The sequence below is a fragment of the Phaseolus vulgaris genome, chromosome 7 (genome assembly GCF_051622355.1).
Source record: "Phaseolus vulgaris cultivar YP4 chromosome 7, ASM5162235v1, whole genome shotgun sequence".
Lineage (NCBI taxonomy): Eukaryota > Viridiplantae > Streptophyta > Magnoliopsida > Fabales > Fabaceae > Phaseolus > Phaseolus vulgaris.
The window spans coordinates 50,368,028-50,386,699 of record NC_143504.1 but is presented as its reverse complement, the minus strand read 5'-3'; the positions used below and the strand labels follow the sequence as shown (position 1 = coordinate 50,386,699).

At 31.9% G+C, this 18,672-nt stretch overlaps 2 protein-coding genes across 2 annotated transcripts; one reads left to right on the top strand and one right to left on the bottom strand.

The window, feature by feature from the left end:
- Positions 1–6,487: 6,487 nt before the first annotated feature.
- Positions 6,488–7,330, bottom strand: LOC137828539 (pathogenesis-related protein PR-4). Its single transcript, XM_068635156.2, has 2 exons — positions 7,022–7,330; positions 6,488–6,867 (listed from the first exon to the last, which is right to left on the bottom strand). The coding sequence occupies exons 1-2, from the start codon at positions 7,298–7,300 to the stop codon at positions 6,697–6,699; spliced, it is 450 nt and encodes a 149-aa protein (XP_068491257.2). The 5' UTR covers positions 7,301–7,330; the 3' UTR covers positions 6,488–6,696.
- Positions 7,331–15,895: 8,565 nt separating this feature from the next.
- Positions 15,896–17,729, top strand: PNM1 (Pentatricopeptide repeat (PPR) superfamily protein). Its single transcript, XM_068636946.2, has one exon. It carries the CDS (start codon positions 16,040–16,042, stop codon positions 17,555–17,557), a length of 1,518 nt encoding a protein of 505 aa, XP_068493047.1. The 5' UTR covers positions 15,896–16,039; the 3' UTR covers positions 17,558–17,729.
- Positions 17,730–18,672: the final 943 nt, after the last annotated feature.

Below are 18,672 nucleotides of genomic sequence, written 5' to 3'. Positions count from 1 at the left end.
TCTCTTTCACGATATTGTGATACAGTATGCACTGATATGCAATTACTTTTATTCTTCTTTCTCGTTCACTCTGTTCTTCTTTCTCACTCACTCTGTTCTGTGTTGTGTTAGGGTTTAATTTTTCCTCTTTTACTTTGCGTTTCAATTGACAATTTCGTGCTCGCAATTTTTCTTTTTCACACAGGAAACATTTTCTACCTTTATCTTCTTTCCAATAATAACAACTTCCTCGTTAATGCATCATACACCAAAATCGTACTGCTCAAACAAGATTTTAACTAAAATTTTCTTAAAATTAAAAGTTGCTCAAACAAGATTTTAGGTCTGATTCAACTAAGTGGGTCAGATTGAGAAAATGAATACTTAATTTGTGTTATCTAAAGTATTTGAAGGTGAATTTGTTAAAAACGTGGATATGAAAAGCCAATCCAAATACAATGTTAATTTATTAACATAAGTTATTTCATATTTATCTTTTGGGATAGATTGTTGTGTCTCCAAATAAAACAATATACTAATAAGTTAATGAAAACAGTGTTAAATAGATTATAGAATATTTTATGCTGTGTGTGTATATATAGATAAATAGATTACGTTTATACTTGTTAAATACAACTTATTTTATATATTAACATGTTTTAAAAATTAAACCTAATTGCCATGGTTTTATTCAAAAGTTCATTTATTTTACTATAAGTCTTTCACTTAAGACACCGATTTATCATTTAATAAGTTTATAATATTAGCATAATTAATCTACGTGTAGGTTAATCTGTCTATAAAAAAGTCTTACATAGTTTGGCTCGATGTATGTTAATTAGGTGGTTGTCGAGAAACCTAAACCTATTTCAATCCATAAAGTTAACGAATTAAATTATTTACTTAACTATATTTTAGTTTATTTAAATTAAATTATTGAATTTTCTCGTTTCAAAATATTATCATCCAATTATATATCTTTATTTTGAAAATTAAATAAGTTTGATTGTATCATTTAATAAATCATTCATTTGGTTCTTATGGTTAAAAAATATCTTTTAATTTATATTCTTTAACATATTATTCTAGTCCTCACATATATCGATTTTATTTTCTTTTTGTCCTCGTTCTATTGATTAAAAAAATATTAATATCATATGTATAATAACTAAAGTGATTAAATGTGTAGGATTTCTTAAAAAAGTTTAAAGATCAAATGAGCAATTAAATTTACTGCATTTGACTCAAAACACTTAAATAATTAATTTCATCCAAATTTTTCCAGGTTTACGATGAACTTGAATTATGAATTAGTTTAGGTGAGAGTATAATCTGTAGAATTATGAATTAGTTGAATTATGAAAATATAAAAATTTATAACTAAAGTTTATATTGATTAAAAAAATATTAATATCATATGTATAATAACTAAAGTGATTAAATGTGTAGGATTTCTTAAAAAAATTTAAAGGTCAAATGAGCAATTAAATTTACTGCATTTGACTCAAAACACTTAAATAATTAATTTCATCCAAATTTTTCCAGGTTTACGATGAACTTGAATTATGAATTAGTTTAGGTGAGAGCATAATCTGTAGAATTATGAATTAGTTGAATTATGAAAATATAAAAAATTATGGGATTAGGTAAACTAAGGTGGTAAGATTCAAGAGACTTTCTTGTAGTGAATAATAATATTTTCCAAAACTATTTTTAAATAATTAATGTACGGAAATAATAAAACCAGACTTTTAATTAAAAGTAAAATCTTGGGCATTCTAATCTTTTAAAAATCATATCATTCATTATTTATAGAGAAAACAATAAAATAAATGTTTATAAAAAAACATTTTGGTAGAAGGTGTTATAAGATGAGAAGAGGAAGTATTATGAGCATGTGTGAGAATATGTGGAAAATGAGGGTTTGGTCCTTGGCAGGTAGCAAATAGTAAAGAAGAACACGTGCAAGAACCCCTGTTTCACTCCTCAACTAATCTATTTATTCTTGTTTTATCCAACCACGTTGTTTAGGAGCTGTGTGGCTGAAATGGGGACTAATAAAAAAAGACCAATTTGGTCTGTTGTCTGTTTGTAAATGGTTTTATCTTTTCTTACTATAAATCGTTTGAGGCAACACCAGAAATTGATTACAAAAAAACAAAGTAAGCCTCTTAATGATAAGATGAGAATCATAGCGATAGAAGATGGGTCAGAATCATCATGCATCATTGTTCTGTCTATATATATATATATACTGACAAAATAAAATGGTTGGGACTTCCAACGAATAAGCCCATTTTTAAGTTCTGGCCGCCTCACCTCAATTTTGTTATTGGTGGACTGTGTATGAAACTCGAACACTTCTATTAAATAGTGTGTCGGTGTTAGATACTTATATCGGATATCGATACTCGTAGGATACGTATTCGTAAAATATCTAATTTAAAAAGTATTTATTAGATTTCTGATAATTCTAGTACGATTATAACATAATTTTTTTTAAAAAAATACATTAATTTTCTAAAAACTTAAACTTATTGTATAAATTTATATTATGATTATAAAAATAAGAAACAAATCATTTTGAACCAGTTATGAAAAACATCTTTATGCTCCAAAAAATAATCTGGAACATACTTGTGCACATAAATCTTTATTATTAATTTATATAATTCATAATTATATAATATATATATTCGTATCCCCATGTCCTACATTTTAGAGATTATATGTATCTTCGTGTCTGTGTCTGTGTCGTATCAGTGTCTGTATCAATGTCAGTGCTACATAGTCAAGTAACTCATAAATATGCACTTATTTTTTATTATTTAATAAAAAGTTATTGTTAGAATAAATTTTTACATATTGTGGTAATACTTGTTAATATTTCCAGTATTGTTTTAAGACTTAAAGAAATCCATGTCCGACTTTTATTTATCATGAAAACTGAAACCAAATAAAGCAACAAATCGCAACTTATACAATTTCATACATTTGTAACTACTTAGAATAAAAATAAAGAAAACCATTTGATACGGTATCAAGGGAACGTTCCCATATATATCCACAAAAACCAGTTCTGTTGGTTTGGTATAGATAATAGAAGAAACATATATAAAACGGTAACTGATGCCATTTAGCAACAGCAAATGTCACAGAAAGAAGATTGTTTACTGCAAGCAACATTATATAACATACATATTTGCATAATAAGATGAACAATTTTAGCATAAACCAGCCCAAACCGTGCATGCCACAATTCAAAGGGAAAGAGGTTTCAATGTAGTATTATAAGCAGAAGAGTTACTTTGTTGAAAATATGGAAAAATATAGATACCATCTTTAAGTTTTCTTGAAGAATTATCTGCTTGATATCCTGAGATTTTTAACAAAATAATGGTTAGCATTGAATTCAAAAAATACATAGTTATCTAAATTTGTAAACTTTGAAAACACTTATCATATTTTTGGTTATTTTTGAAAAAATACACAGTTATCATAGTTATCTAAATTTGGCATACTTAATTCACTACTTTTGACAACATCATTTTCATGATTTACAAATGTTTTTTATATTTATATCGTTGTTAACATTAAAAAAATCATAATGATAAAAAAATACTACAAGAAAATCATTAATAAAAACAAATTTAATAAACTAAAAAAAATTAGTTACTATATTGACTAGATTATATACTATTTTATAGACTAATTTTTCTTTTGTATCTAAAATAGTTTTTGTTATTAATAAAATTTATAAACTAGTTTTTAAGTTGATATCTAATTAGCTATCAAGGTTTTAACTACCAACTTTAGAATCTAAATTAATTGGTAGCTAAAACATTGATAGTTAATTAAATACTAATTTAGAGCCTAATTTATAAACAAAAACTATTTTTTATACCAATAATTTTTTAATCTTTAAAATAATATTTAATTTATTTAATATAGCAACTAATAAATTTTGGTCTCTTAAATTAGTTTAACCTTTTTTTTATAGTGTAATATGATGAAAAAACTGGTTATGGGATACTATAGAGGATTAGGATTAGAAAGAGTGGATGGTGTTTTGAGCAAAGATGGCTCGTTGCAAACAAGGCTAGTTGCCTTCATTTGTTGAAGAAAAAAACTAAGATGCATGATCAGTAATATTAGAATTGGTCGTGACTGGTAAAAAAGGTTAAAAACAACGACTATTTTCACTACAACAGCGACGGAGCGAATAGGGCATAGTGAAAACCCAAACACCAACGTTGAAGACAATAAAACAGTAGTGACTTTCGAGCAATGACAGAAAAGAAACAAATAAGAGAAACCAAAAAAATACAAAAACCAATGGTAAAGAAGAAGTACAGAACTCGAAACGAACTTACCAATAGCACGAAGAAGACAATGCAAGCTCGAGGAAGATGAAGAAGAAGCATTAGAACAGAAGAGAAAACAAAGCGCTAGAGAAAGGAAGTATGAAAACGTAAGTGACACGCTCTGAATTGGGATAAAAAATAGTATAAGAGGATGACTATTTGTTATAGTCGCCTTCTTAAACAAAGTGTTTTGTTTTAGGAAGACAGTTATACCAAATAGTCATCCTCTTATAGAAAGTTAATTTAAAAAAGTCACCGCATTTTGAATGACAACGTCTAAACTGGAAAAACGTCTCAAATATAATGTTGAAATAAGTATTTTTTGCACTGAAGTACCAACAATCAATAGTTGTTACATATTTAACATTGAATATGGTGATTTTGGAAAGAAAAGGAAGGCGCAAAAATCTAGGGAGTTTTGTTAGAAATCTTGGAGCCGAAAGACCGCTTTTGAAAATCATTATTTTGAAAATGACCACAACCACCTCTGTTATTATTGCCAGAAAATCCATTTCCATTTCTTGTTTGATTGTTTGATTGCACGGTCCATATCCGAGGTTGGCTTGAAGGATATGTTGGTTTAGAGGATCAATAAAATGTTCTTCTTAAGCTAACATAATCTCAATATCTTCAACATTATAAGGATCAATTCGTAACACACGATGTAAAACTGTCATATTGATTAGACAGTCCATATAAAATAACTTCAATATGTTCATCCGATGTTAAAGGTGAACAAATGGCAGCAGAGTGTCAACAATTTTCTTTATTTCAAGAAGATATGTTGTAGTTTGACCTATTTTTCTTTTGTAGTACATAGTATGTGTGGAGCTTTATCTAAATTTGAAAAGAAAAATCAAAACCCACCATCATGGTGAGAGCTAGAAGTTATGCAACAAGAAATTGATCTTGTTGTTCATATTCAGAAACACAAGACTAATGGTATTGGTGGCAACATCTTCAGTAGTGATGAACTTCGGTGGTATTGAAGAATCCTCCAAGAAATGCATGAGATTAAGCCCTTTAACCGTGGCAATGCCTGTTATCAAATGAGAAAATTGTCATCATCATTTTAAGGCTAATGAGGGTGTTGAATGTATGAACGGTGAAGGAAAAGATCTTCTTGAGGTAAGAAAGTAGTGATAGACATGATAATAGAGAAAAAGAAAACTCTAAATACTATGTGATAATAGCATAGAAGATGAGAAAGAGAAGGAGAATATTACTTATTGGAAAAAATACATAAAGGATTCTCTCACCTAAAGAGAGGAACCACGGGAAATAGGAAATATATAACAAGCACAAATATCCCATGCATGATACAGAGAGATGCATGACGTATGTTCAATGCAATCTGCGACTTCATCTAAACATTCACTGGTTCCACTTGCTGTTTATAATTATACACGTTACACAGTCTTTAACGCAATTAATTTCGTGCCTCACATCTTAATCATCTTAATTGCATGATAACATAATAAATTTAACTAAAATCGATTTGTTAAACGTATCCCTGATTAGTTATCTTAGCTGAGATTCGATAACATCATAAAAGTTTTACTCAACGAATAAAAATAAATTAAAAAAATACTGCTAGATCGCAATGATAAAATTGACAAACATTAGTATTAGTATTTTGACTGTATTTCTTAATTCTGATCATTTTAATATTAAGTGCTGTTCAAGTAAGATTTTTTACACTATTGGTTGAGTTTGTTTCTATTTTATTTATATACCTAGAGTTTGTTTTACACTATTATGTCACTGATAAATTCATAGTCTTGATTTAAGGTCAATCCCTTTCTCTCCCGTTTTTACCTTGCAATAATCTTCAACATCATTAACATTTACAAAGCCATGCTGACTTTTTTTGTTTAATGAGCAAACTACATAACTATTTTAGTCACACAAAAATCTGTAGAAGTTAAAACCCAGTCCTAAGTACATTACATCTATACGTTTTCTAAAACAAAAACGTTTGAATTTTGCATGTTAAACTTAATTTAATATATAATATTAATTATTTTTAACTAACGATATCAAACCAAATCCATGAACTCGCGAATCAATGTTAACAACATACACTTTATATATATGCATACTGCAACTTTGATATTAAACTCAAAAAGGAAAAATAAAAGAAAACACTTCATCAAAATCCACTAAGACTTTTATTGTGAAAAAATGAAACTGAATAAAACAACAAATACACAATATTTTTGCTTCCAACATGCATTGCAATAGGTAACTAACAATAACTTGTTTATTATCTTGAACTTCTGTAATTGAATATAATAAGAATGAGTAATCCTCTTGGATCTGCTAGCCCTTCTGCTGAATTACAAAGACATGTTTAGTCACCACAGTCCACAAATTCATAGTGGACGATAAGATGGCCTTGAGCATTCCCATTTCCGTCCGAGTCAAGTCTTTGGAACACACTAACGTCCAAGTCCAGACCCCCGTTTTGGCATTGATCCACAATTCTAGCCATTTGCTCATCTCCTGTTCGAGTGTTTGTCACCTACAGCACAACCCATCAACAATAAACTATTACTGTCATCAATCAAAAGCGAAAGTATGCATATATGTGCATGTTAAGGAGGTTGCTTGATTAATTTGTTTTGCAAGAATATCGAGGGAGTGGTGCAAAGCATAACATAAGCATGCATACGTACCCTCAAGCACTTGCCACAAGAAGCTTCGCCTTGAGGCCCTTCAGGTCCACAGAAGGCTGTCCATCCATATTTGCTCCGCCATGAGAAGGGCTGGTTTGCATCCCAAGTGGCGCAATACGCACTCACTGCGAGCAAATCCCAGTTATGCTGCTCAGGTTGGTATAAATGATACGTAGACTCCACAACTGCACTTTGCGCAGAGGCCAGGCCCAGTACACAAACCATCGACAACACGAATAGGGTAAGCTTTGCCATTATTGTTATGATCTTAAGCTTCATTAATTCTCTGGTTAGCTAGTTTGCGTTGCAGTTTATTGAATTAGATGTGCTGGATTTATAGATTCTTTGGGCCGGCACAGCTATGATATATAGTGAAAATCAAAGCTCTTGCAAACTCATTGTGTTCCCTCGTGTTAAGTTGGAGTTGCATTACAATGCTTTACATAGTCTTTAACGTAGTTCGTCACTCACATATTCTTACTTTTACAACGAATATCCATTTTTCGGATAGAAAATGAATGGTTTTTTTTATCAAATGATGGCGTTATTTTTTTTTTTTTTACTAAAACAGGGTCTGATTAAAAAAAAATTACAAATTTAGGCAAGTCGTGTCAATTCGGTACGACTTCATATGCAGAAGTCATCCCAATTAGGTACGACTTCGGTCCCGTCATATAGAAGTCGTGCCAACTTGGCACGACTCTTCTGCCCTGTCATACAGAAGTCGTGCCAACTTGGCACGACTTCTGCCACATCATAATTTTTTTTTTAATTTTATTGTTTATATATTGGGTAGTAAGTTATGTAATGTTAAAAATTAATTTGATACATAATTCTAAGAGTGTTAGTTTTAAGGAACAAAAAAATTGGATAATCGTGTATGAATCATGTTTGACGGTAATGTAATACAATAACTTGATTATTTTATTAACTAAAAAATGAAGAAAATTGTTATTGAATTTGGAAATAAATACATAAATGAAAATTTATTGTATTTGGAAAATAAATAGAGAATTATTGTTGTGAATTTGCAAAATAAATAGCTTGAGAAGTAATGATTTTACAGAACACGTAATAATGAGAAAAGATTAATTAGAACTAAACAAATTAGTAAGATTCATTACAAGATATAAAATAAAACTATAAAGTTGAACTAGAAGTAAATTATTTATGGGAAGACGTGACACAATGTGGTCTTTGTATTTGTCGTCGAGGTCTTCATGGAAGAGGATCATCAACGACATGTTCATCATCGTTGTTATTGGCTTCATTATGAGATGCTGGTGAGGGCATTGTGGGTCGATAGTGCATGGATGATGTTGGATTATATGCAGAAAGAGGGGAGAATGCCGAAATTCCATATATATTTGGTGGAGTGAAAAAAGCACCTGAAGGAGAAGATAAAAAGTTATACGTGTAAGGAATCTGATGGTGTGGAGAATGAAGTGACAGGGCAGAAATCGTGCCAGTATGACATGACAGAAGTCGTGCCTAATTGGGACGACTTCTGCATATGAAGTCGTGCCGAATTGGTACGACTTGTCTAAATTTATAATTTTTTTTAAACGGATCCCATTTTGGTAAAAAAAAAAAAAAATAATCCCATCATAGTAAAAAAACCAAATGAATGCGGTAATTGATCATTCTAGACAAAGTATATAGAAGAAAGAAAAACTAAGAGTAAGAAATATTTCTAATATGAAAAATGAATTAAATTCATATCAAAGATTACAACTTTAATCTGCTTGAAATAACGAGTTTATAAGCTTTTATGTATGTTTTTTTTAATTAATATAAGATTTAAGCTCATATTCTTAATAATATTCTACCAAAAATGTTTAATACTCCCACATTCCAATAAATATTAATATTTTAATAATTTTTAATTTTTATCACCCATATTCTATACTCCTTCAATAATTGACATCCTTCTTCCTTTTCACTCCGTTACATATTTTATTATTATTATTTTAATAATTTTTTATAATATTTAATTACAAATCTACGTTTTGTTATATTTTTTATTGTTAAAATTAAATAGTCAAAATCAAGAATTAGAGTTGTATAGAACTCTTTTAGATGTCAAAGTATATTTTTGCTATATATATTACGAGGCTAAACTATTATAACACTAAATTATGATATAAAATATTGGCATTATATCTCTCGTTCTGATATATAATAAAATTTCTAATCTTGATATTTTTACACTCTTCATATTCCATATACAACTATTACTATATAACCCATATATAACTGTTTTTGATAATATTTTATTTCTTATCAGATTATTCATTTAAATATAATATTTTTATTGTATTATGGTTATTTTAAAAAATGGTTGTGAAAAGATTTTTTATTTTTTTCCTAATTTAGCTTCACTCTAGATTTAGATAGGACAAAAGGTTCGGAGACAAAAAATTGAGGTGGCCGCAAATTGCGCCTTTCTTGTCATTAAAACGAAAAAAGGAATTGACAGAAAGAGACATTGTCTTGTCCGGACATGTTCACGGGATCTCTTAATACCCCTAACATTAAAAACATATACTTAACATCTTAATAAATTAATTTTTTATTATTTTTATTTTATTTTTTAATTTAAAAATATTATTATATTATTATAAAGAGTTATGTATGTTATTCACTATTCAAAGTGTTAACAAAAATTTTCTCAGAAAATAATATAATGTTGTTTAGATTTGTTACGTTAGAAAGGGAATGTGTGAGAAAAATTGATGGGAGTTTGTGAGTGATGTGATAACTGTGAGGGAAATTTGAATTTTTATTAAATGTGTAAGTATTACTTTACAATTTATTCTTATTTATTAAAAAAAATTATAATGAAATGAGTTTTTTTTTAAACATTCATAAATTTAAAAATTATAATTAAAAACTATAAATATGTATTAATTGTAAATAGGTATAATTTAAAAAATATAATTAAAAAAATATGTATTTAACAAATTAAATAATTTCTCTAAATCTAAACGAAAAACAAAATTTGAGTAGAAAAAATAGAAAATAAAAGTATTTATGAAATAAAATTTGAAACAAAAATTTTCTGACACAAAGTTCGATAAACTTGAAACAAATATGAAAATTCTAAAAAGTTAGAAACTGAGAAAATGTAAACAAAATTTGAACTATAATATTTTTCTTAAATCTTTGGATAAGAAAAGCATATAAAAATATAGAAGTTTTAAAGAAAAATATCAGTTTCAGAACTTATATAATGCGTTCGAAAATCAAAGTATCATAGATCTTCTTAGTTTTTATTGTTTTTTCTTTTGGGATAATTTTATTGTATTTTCACAATAAATTCTAGAATTCTGCAATTAAAGTATGTTCTTCGATATCTTATACTCAAAATAAATATGATATTTTCTAAGTTCAAATGTTGTATTAAGAATTGTTCTTTAACACACGTGGATAATTCAATTTTATTTTTAATTAAAGTCTTGTTTAATTTTCTTAACAATATCTAAGTATGGTATAAAATAAAAAATCTTATAAGTAAAAATATGAATAGACACTAAATAAATTAATGGATATATGTTTTTTTTCATTAATAAAATTGAATTGTTTTTTATGATACAAATTTGGTCATTGTTTAGATGATTGAAATATATTTATTAAATGATGAAAAATTTATTACTTGTCAGTATTATTATTTGTATATAGTGTTCAATAGTGTCTTAACTAGTTTTACTATTATATTTGTTAGACGAATTATTCAACCACAAATGTACTATACTATAATTTATCTGGTGGTAGAACATTACACTAAAATTATTTTAATTTAACTTTTGACATTATCAATTATATATGTTATATATTTTTACTGATCAAGGTGTTAAAATGTATTACAAACGACTTTTTGTTTTTTACTTTGGATTATAAATATCTCCTCAACACTTTTAGTAAAGACAAAATATTTATGAACCATTTAATGCTACAAAGATAATATTTGTAACCACTCGTTTCGTTTTTTTCAAACAACATTTTTTGCTTATTGTTTTTATTTCTTTTTCTTTTCTTTTCCTTCTACCTGTAGCAGTAAGATCTCATTATTAGCAGTTTTACAAACAAATTTAAGCAATAATTTAAAATTCCTGTTTATTGTCTAATATATTTAATTTTTAAAGAAATATCTTGTATACTATATACATGTTAATATTTGTATTTTGACATTAGTAGACGTGTGTCTCTTCTCTTGTTATGTTACATCATATTCATTAATCCTTAAGTACAGTTAACAGAAGTTCTATATAAAAAAAATAGTGAGGCGTACCAAACTAATTTAATTTTCATCTACCATATTTATTTCGCCCATTAAACATTAAATATCACAAAGAACATAAAATTCTTGTCATTTCATTTTCGAACAGTTATGATGGCCCCAAAGTGTGAAACATACATAGACGTGCGTGGTCATTTATTGGGATTTTTTGTTCGTAATTTCTGCAGTAGGTTGAATATATATTAAGTCATGTAAAATATATAATTTTTTATGTGAGTTCTAAAATAATAGATATAATAAATAATAAATTGGAAAATGTTACAGTGTAATATTAAAATTGGTCGATCTCTTAAGTAGGATCCACATTTTAATTAAAAATTACTTATCTTATGGATTGTAATGTGGTGTAGGAATTTCAATATATTGGAATCTAACAAAAAAAATTGATGTCCTTATTTTACTAATTAACATTAACACTTATTTGGACAAATCCTGCAAATTTGACTTATTTGGACAAATCCTGCAAATTTGGCACGACTTCATATCTGTACGACTTCATATCTAGAAGTCGTGCCAAGTTGACACGATTTTGTCACGTCAGTCTGAAGTCATGCCAAGTTGACACAACTTCTACCACGTCAATCCTGACACGACTTTGTCCACGTCATATATATATATATATATATTAATTTTCTTGTAAAATTTTCTTATTTAGATATTAAGTAGTAAGTTATGTAATATTTAAAATTAATTTGATACATAATTTTCTAAGGGTGTTAATTTTAAGCAATAAAAAAAATGAATAATTGTGTATGGATCATGTTTGAGGGTAATGTAATATATTAATTTGGTTATTAGATTAATAAAAAATGTTCATATTGCAGAACCGAAGGTTACAATAGAAGCAATTGTCCGCATAAACAAGTTTGATAATAAAATTCAATTTCAAGTTTGATTATTAATTTCCTCATTTTCTTTACCTAAGTATTTATTCCTTCATAAAAAATTATTTATCAAATTAATTTCAAATATTACCTAACTTATAATTTTAATTATAATTAAATAATTATAATATATTTATTTATTTAAAAACAATAAAATTTTAAAAAAATGATGTGGACAGACACGACTTCAGGTTGACGTGACAGAAGTCGTGTTAAATTGACACAACTTCAGGTGGCAAAGTCATGCCAACTTGGCACGACTTATCCCAGATTTGTAATTTTTTTATAATGACCCCATTTTCATAAAAAAAAAAAAAAAAAGTAATCATGATGGTCAAGAAAACCTCCTCAGTCTCGTAGTCACCATCCACAGCGGCATGTTCAAATTCTCACTCAGTCTGTTCTACACAAGTGAAGGTGGTGGTGCTCCCGTTGCATTGACACTTGATACAGGGTGGTTCATGTCGCGTGGTCAATATGGTGGCGAGGTCAACCTAGTCGCAGCATTTGCATGGTTATGACAAAGAAGAAGGAGGTGTGGTGGCAGAGAAGGAAGAGATACGGTATCGGATAAAAGAAGATAAAAAAAAAAAAGCGATATCGTGATTAAACATGGATAAAAAAATTATTATTCCTCACCTCAACCACTAACAGTATATGCCAACATTAAATCACGTCTATTAATGTGTTTGGTATGCTAATGAAAATTAAGCAATATATCTAGTAGCTTGACTCTCTTAGTTTAGACTTGTTGAAGAAAACTGAGTGTGATGCAACATGTTGAAGAAGATAATTTATCGACTGAATTTCGGAAGTGATGCCAGAGCATGTACTCAGCCTCCAAGGATGAACGCGAAACAATGCCATGTCTCTTGGTCTTCCATGAAATAAGGGAAGCTCCAAGGAAAACACAAAATGTGGTGATGGATCACCGAGTATTTGGAAATGAAGTTCAATCAAAATCACTGAAGGCTTCAATTTTAATGAGTATCAGCAAGAAAAGAAAATACATTGTCACGGAGAACCTTTAATGTAACAAAAAATTTCTGTGAACAACTTGATAATGTAGTTTGGTTGGAGACTCTAAAGATTGATTGGGGAACTAGACAACGAAACATATATCCAGTATGGTATTGGTTAAGTAAAGAAGACATGCTATGATCCTTTGATAACCTTGTAAATCATGGACATGGTTATTTTGTTCAAACAGACTTTTGTATCCCTTTCAATGGGTGTAGATGATGGCCTTATACCACACATCCCAGTATCTGAAGGAATAGCAAAACAATATTTTATTTGCCACACGTGTATACCTTTGCAAGATCTTTGATATTTCAAGAACTAAGAAGTAATTCAACTATTCAATGTCGTTAAATCTAAAGAATTTGTTTCGTACGGAGTTGGATCCAAAGAACTATTGAAACTGCTCATCTATTTTTTTGTCTTAGTCGGTCAGTTTACTCTTACATTTCTCTTTAAACAAACTCTTTCCTCTCTACTTGCTCCACTCTTCGACCTTCACGTAGTCCTGACCCGGATGGTACCTGCAGAAGGCACTCTGATGCTCAAGTCAGATTTAGTATTCGACACTCGGTATTTTGAGTGTTGTGTAAGAACGTACCTGATTCTTGGAATCTGTGTTATTTATATTATTTTGGTGGACCTTTCTTATTGGGCCATAAGGGAGTTGAGTCATGTTTAGAAGTGTATTACCTAGCTCTTGATTGCTGATTAGCCTCACTAACTCTGCTTAAGCGTATTTGGATTTGTGGTGTCGGTCGGCGTAACGAGCGAGTTCGAGACATGATCTCGATCGTGCAGACTCTATCAGGACACTTGCCCCTAGGCTCAAGGATGATTAATCCGAAGAGTCTTTGTCCAAGACCGATGTGACGATTGGGCTTCCCGAGGTCTGAAGTGACATTGGGCGGCACCTGGTCGAGTGATGTGATGTGCATTAATGAGGGATTTTTTGGCGCCATTTGATGAGGGTCATTGGATCAAGGGAAATCTAACAATTGAGATGGATGTGACGCTTCATCTCCCGATTCTCTCTAAGGTTATAAATATAGTGGTACCGTACAGTGTTGAGACACTGCTCTTGCTTACTTAGACATCCGAAACCCTCACTCATTCTAGCACTTTGCTTACCGTACGACCCAAAAGATTACTCATGTCTTCCTCGTTGTCCTCCTGTTCTTCTTCACCTTCACCTTCGTCTTCTTCTTCTCCCAATTCCTCTATGACTGAGCCCTTGTCGGTCGAGGCAATTCAGACATTGTCCCCTTTGGAGGATGTTGTCCGGGGGAACTATCCGGAAGGTGTTGCCGACTAGTCGGATTCCCCCGAACAGTCGTCTCCTGTCTTAGAGCTTGACTGGGTAGACCCCAAGGTGATTGGGTTTACTTCCACCTTTTTTTACGAGTCCTTCGTTTCTTCTTTTTTGGGGAGGGTCCTGATTTTGAAGTCAGATGTCAACGGTGGTATTTTGACCGTTAAACCCTGTCAACCGACCGATACCATATGTATGGGTCGGTCTCCTTCCGAGGGTCCCTTTTTCTTTTTTGTACTCTTGTTTTTTTTTTCTGATTTATACGTTTCCTTTCCGTTTGATGATTTCACGATGGGCGTCCTTCAGGCGCTCAACGTGGCTCCTTCCCAAATCCACCCGAATACATGGGCATCTCTTCAAACCTTTCGTTTGATATGTGATGTTTACCGTTTGTCCCCCACTCCTGCCACCTTTCTCAGTTATTATACCTCCCACCCGGTCGAACCTGCTATCTCACATTCAAATCTTCTGTGAATATCCAACCGGAATGGAACATGCACGACCCGATCCCGTTCTCCACGTTCTCTAAGCTCTCCTTCACCGTTCCCGAGCCTGAAAACCTTCTCCTCTGCGATGCTCTCGAATACTACGATCGTTCATGTGATCGCATCACCCCCAAAAATGAATGCCGCCTCAAATGTCTCAAGAATTAGAACTTCTTCAAAGTCACCATCACCGACAACCCTGTTATATGCAGACTCACGAACGAGGACAAAGCCACGTTGAAGGAGAAGTGGATCCGGCTGCTAGTGGCAGAACGAGCTTGAAGGCAAGGTTGAAAGAGAAAGAGAAACTCACATCTCTCTGTCTCTCTGCCACATAAGCCCCTCTCTCTGCCACATAAGCAACACTTAACACCATAAACGGAGACTTAATGGAAAGAACAATTTTGGATACATTTTAAAAAATATAGGGAACAAATTGATTTTTTTTAAAATCATTATACTAAATTGAATATTGGTCATAAATATAAAGACGAATAAGTTAATTAATTTTTTTTATCATGTATAGTTTGGACAAAAATAGTGAATGTTTGAAATATTTTTTTTTAATTTTTTTAAGAAACTAATAAAGAATATTTTTATTTAAAATAAATTTGAATCAAATACCATTAAATATCTATTTTGTTCTAATATGTGATAAAGGAGAAACTGCCCTGGAACAAATACATAACTACAAAAACTACTGTAACTCCCAAAATTAGGGTAAGAGAAAAGAGAAAATGAAGATTATAATCAGTACTGAAATTTTATTTATTTATTTATTTTAAAGAGAAATATATTTATATAAATAAAAAGTATAATTTGTAATATACATTAATATATTAATTAATACTATCCCATATTTTAGATGACTTAATTTTGTTTTGGGCTAAAATCTTATACGAAAATCCAAAGTTGAAGTGGGCTAACTTCTTCTTGCCAGGTTTACCTTGTATGTTGTGGTTGCTCCTCCTTCCTCACGGTGTTCTCTTCTCTTCTCACACATTCTAAACCCTAAACATGTCTCTGCAATTTCGGAGGCTCTTACTCCGTTCTGGTTCCTTTTCTTTGAGATCTCTCTCTCCGATTCATCCGCCTCCTCCTCTCATTCCCGGAGATTCCACTACCCATTTCCATTCCAGAACTCTCTTCTCTCCTTCGCTCTTCTTAAACAGACATTTCTCGTCGGAAACCCAAACAGATCCAATTGCGAATTCTCTCTCCTCGGAGCTTCTCAAAGAACTAGACTCCGATCCTCTCTCAGTGTCGCAGCGCCTGCACCTAAGTTTCTCCCACATTACTCCAACCCCCAATTTGATTCTCCAAACCCTAAACCTCTCCCCTCAAGCTGGCCGCACTGTATTAGGCTTCCACCAATGGCTCTCTTCCAATCCCCAATTCACACACACTGACCACACACTCTCCTATTTCGTCGACTACTTTGGTCGCCGCAAGGACTTCAAAGCCACGCATGACCTCCTCTCCGCTGCTGCTGCCGCTTCCGGACCTAAGACGCTGGAGTCAGCAATCGACCGCCTCGTCCGCGCGGGCCGGCCCAGCCAGGCGGTTCAGTTCTTCGAGCGAATGGAGAGAGATTACGGGTTGAAGCGCGATCGCTGTTCGCTGAAGGTAGTCGTGGAGAAGCTGTGTTCTAAGGGCTTCGCGAGTTACGCGGAGAAGATGGTGAAGGAATTGGCGAGGGAGTTTTTCCCCGATGAAGCTACGTGTGATTTATTGATCAGAGGCTGGTGCGTTGATGGGAAGCTAGAGGAAGCTCAGAGGCTCGCCGGTGAGATGTATCGTGGAGGATTTGAGCTTGGTGTAGGGGCTTACAATGCCATGCTTGATTGCGTGTGTAAGCTTTGTCGCGAGAAGGATCTGTTTCGGCTTGATTCGGAGGCAGAGAAGGTGCTGGTGGAGATGGAGTACCGTGGGGTTCCCAGGAATGTGGAGACTTTCAATGTGTTGATAACGAATTTGTGTAAGATTAGGAAGACTGAGGATGCGTTGAACTTGTTTAGTAGTATGGGAGAGTGGGGGTGTTCTCCTAATGAGTCTACTTTTCTTGTTCTGATTAGGAGTTTGTATCAGGCTGCTAGGTTGGAGGAGGGGGATGAAATGATTGATAGGATGAGATCTGCTGGGTATGGTGAGTTTCTTGACAAGAAGGCTTACTATCAGTTCCTCAAGATTTTGTGTGGCATTGAGAGGATTGATCATGCTCTGAGTGTGTTTGCTATGATGAAGGCTGATGGGTGTGTACCCGGGGTACAAACTTATGATTTATTGATGGGGAAATTGGGTGCCCACAATCGTATTGATAGGGCTAATGCTTTGTTCAATGAAGCAAAGACTAGAGGATTGCCTGTGATTCTTAAAGATTATGCTGTTGACCCAAGGTACCAGAAGAAGAAGAGGGTTGTCAAGGCTGTGAAGAAGAGGGAAACCTTGCCTGAGAAAATGGCTAGGAAGAGAAGACGTCTGAACCAGATTCGATTGAGCTTTGTGAAGAAGCCCCAACGTGCAATGGGTCGTTAATGATCATATTTTTTGTACTTCAAAGATTTTGGAATAGATTTCCCTATTTAACCATCGTTTTCTTTGTCTCCTGGTTAGCGTTGCCTATTCAGAGGTAAGTTTTTGTATGGAAATGGTTCCTTTGTAGGAGTATGCGACATATTTAGAAATAATTTTTTTTGTACTGGTTTTACGTTGGTTCATCTGCGGGGGATGCATGCAGAATCAGTATAACGGGTTTATAATCAGTTATTGATATGGACACATGAACGTAACAATAATGTGACTACTGAACTTTAGAAGGTCCTAGATTCACAGAAGGGCAACACGTTAATTGAATGATAAAATGTTGTCAATTTAATTTTGTTTTATTTAGTTGTCTCTTTTCATTATTTATCCCATTCATAAGCCAATATCCAATGCTTCTGTTGAAGGTTTATTGCCGAATTTTCAGTTTTGGAAACTAGAAAGGCTAGCATAAAGTTTGAGCACCAATCAGATTGTAATAGCTAACTCTGTAGTTTATGGAGCAGGAAAAGAAGTTCGATTATACCTAGAATTATTCAGCACCAAATGTTCAAAGAAGAATCTAGCTGTAGAATTGGCTGCTGGAGCTCAGGCCACTGGCTGGCATCATTGTTGTTGTCATCTAAATCTCTTGCGAAGAACTATCGGATTGTGCTGCTACAATATTTTTCAGTTCTGAGCCAACTAGATCCCTTTGATTGGACAGAGAAGAGAGTATTGTTGTGCATTAAGTGAAAGGCATAATTGAGAATCGGAGGGGGGAAAACCAAACCTAGTAAAGATACACCGGAAAACATTATCATTAGCTTCCAATAAACAAAGTCAAAATTTTCTAACAAAAATGGGATCATATAAACATCTATAGTATTTCTTCTCCCTATCCAATTTCCAACTATCTTCTCCATATAATAATACACATAACAAATTTATAAAGATGACAAAGACATAATAATAATAATAATAATAATAATAATAATAATAATAATAATAATAATAATAATAATCTTATTATTCATATATTAGACTCAATCTTGCTGGAGTCAATTTGGTTCCTTGTGCGTTGTGACTGATGCCGATGAACAACCAAGTCGATTGTTGTTGCTGATTCC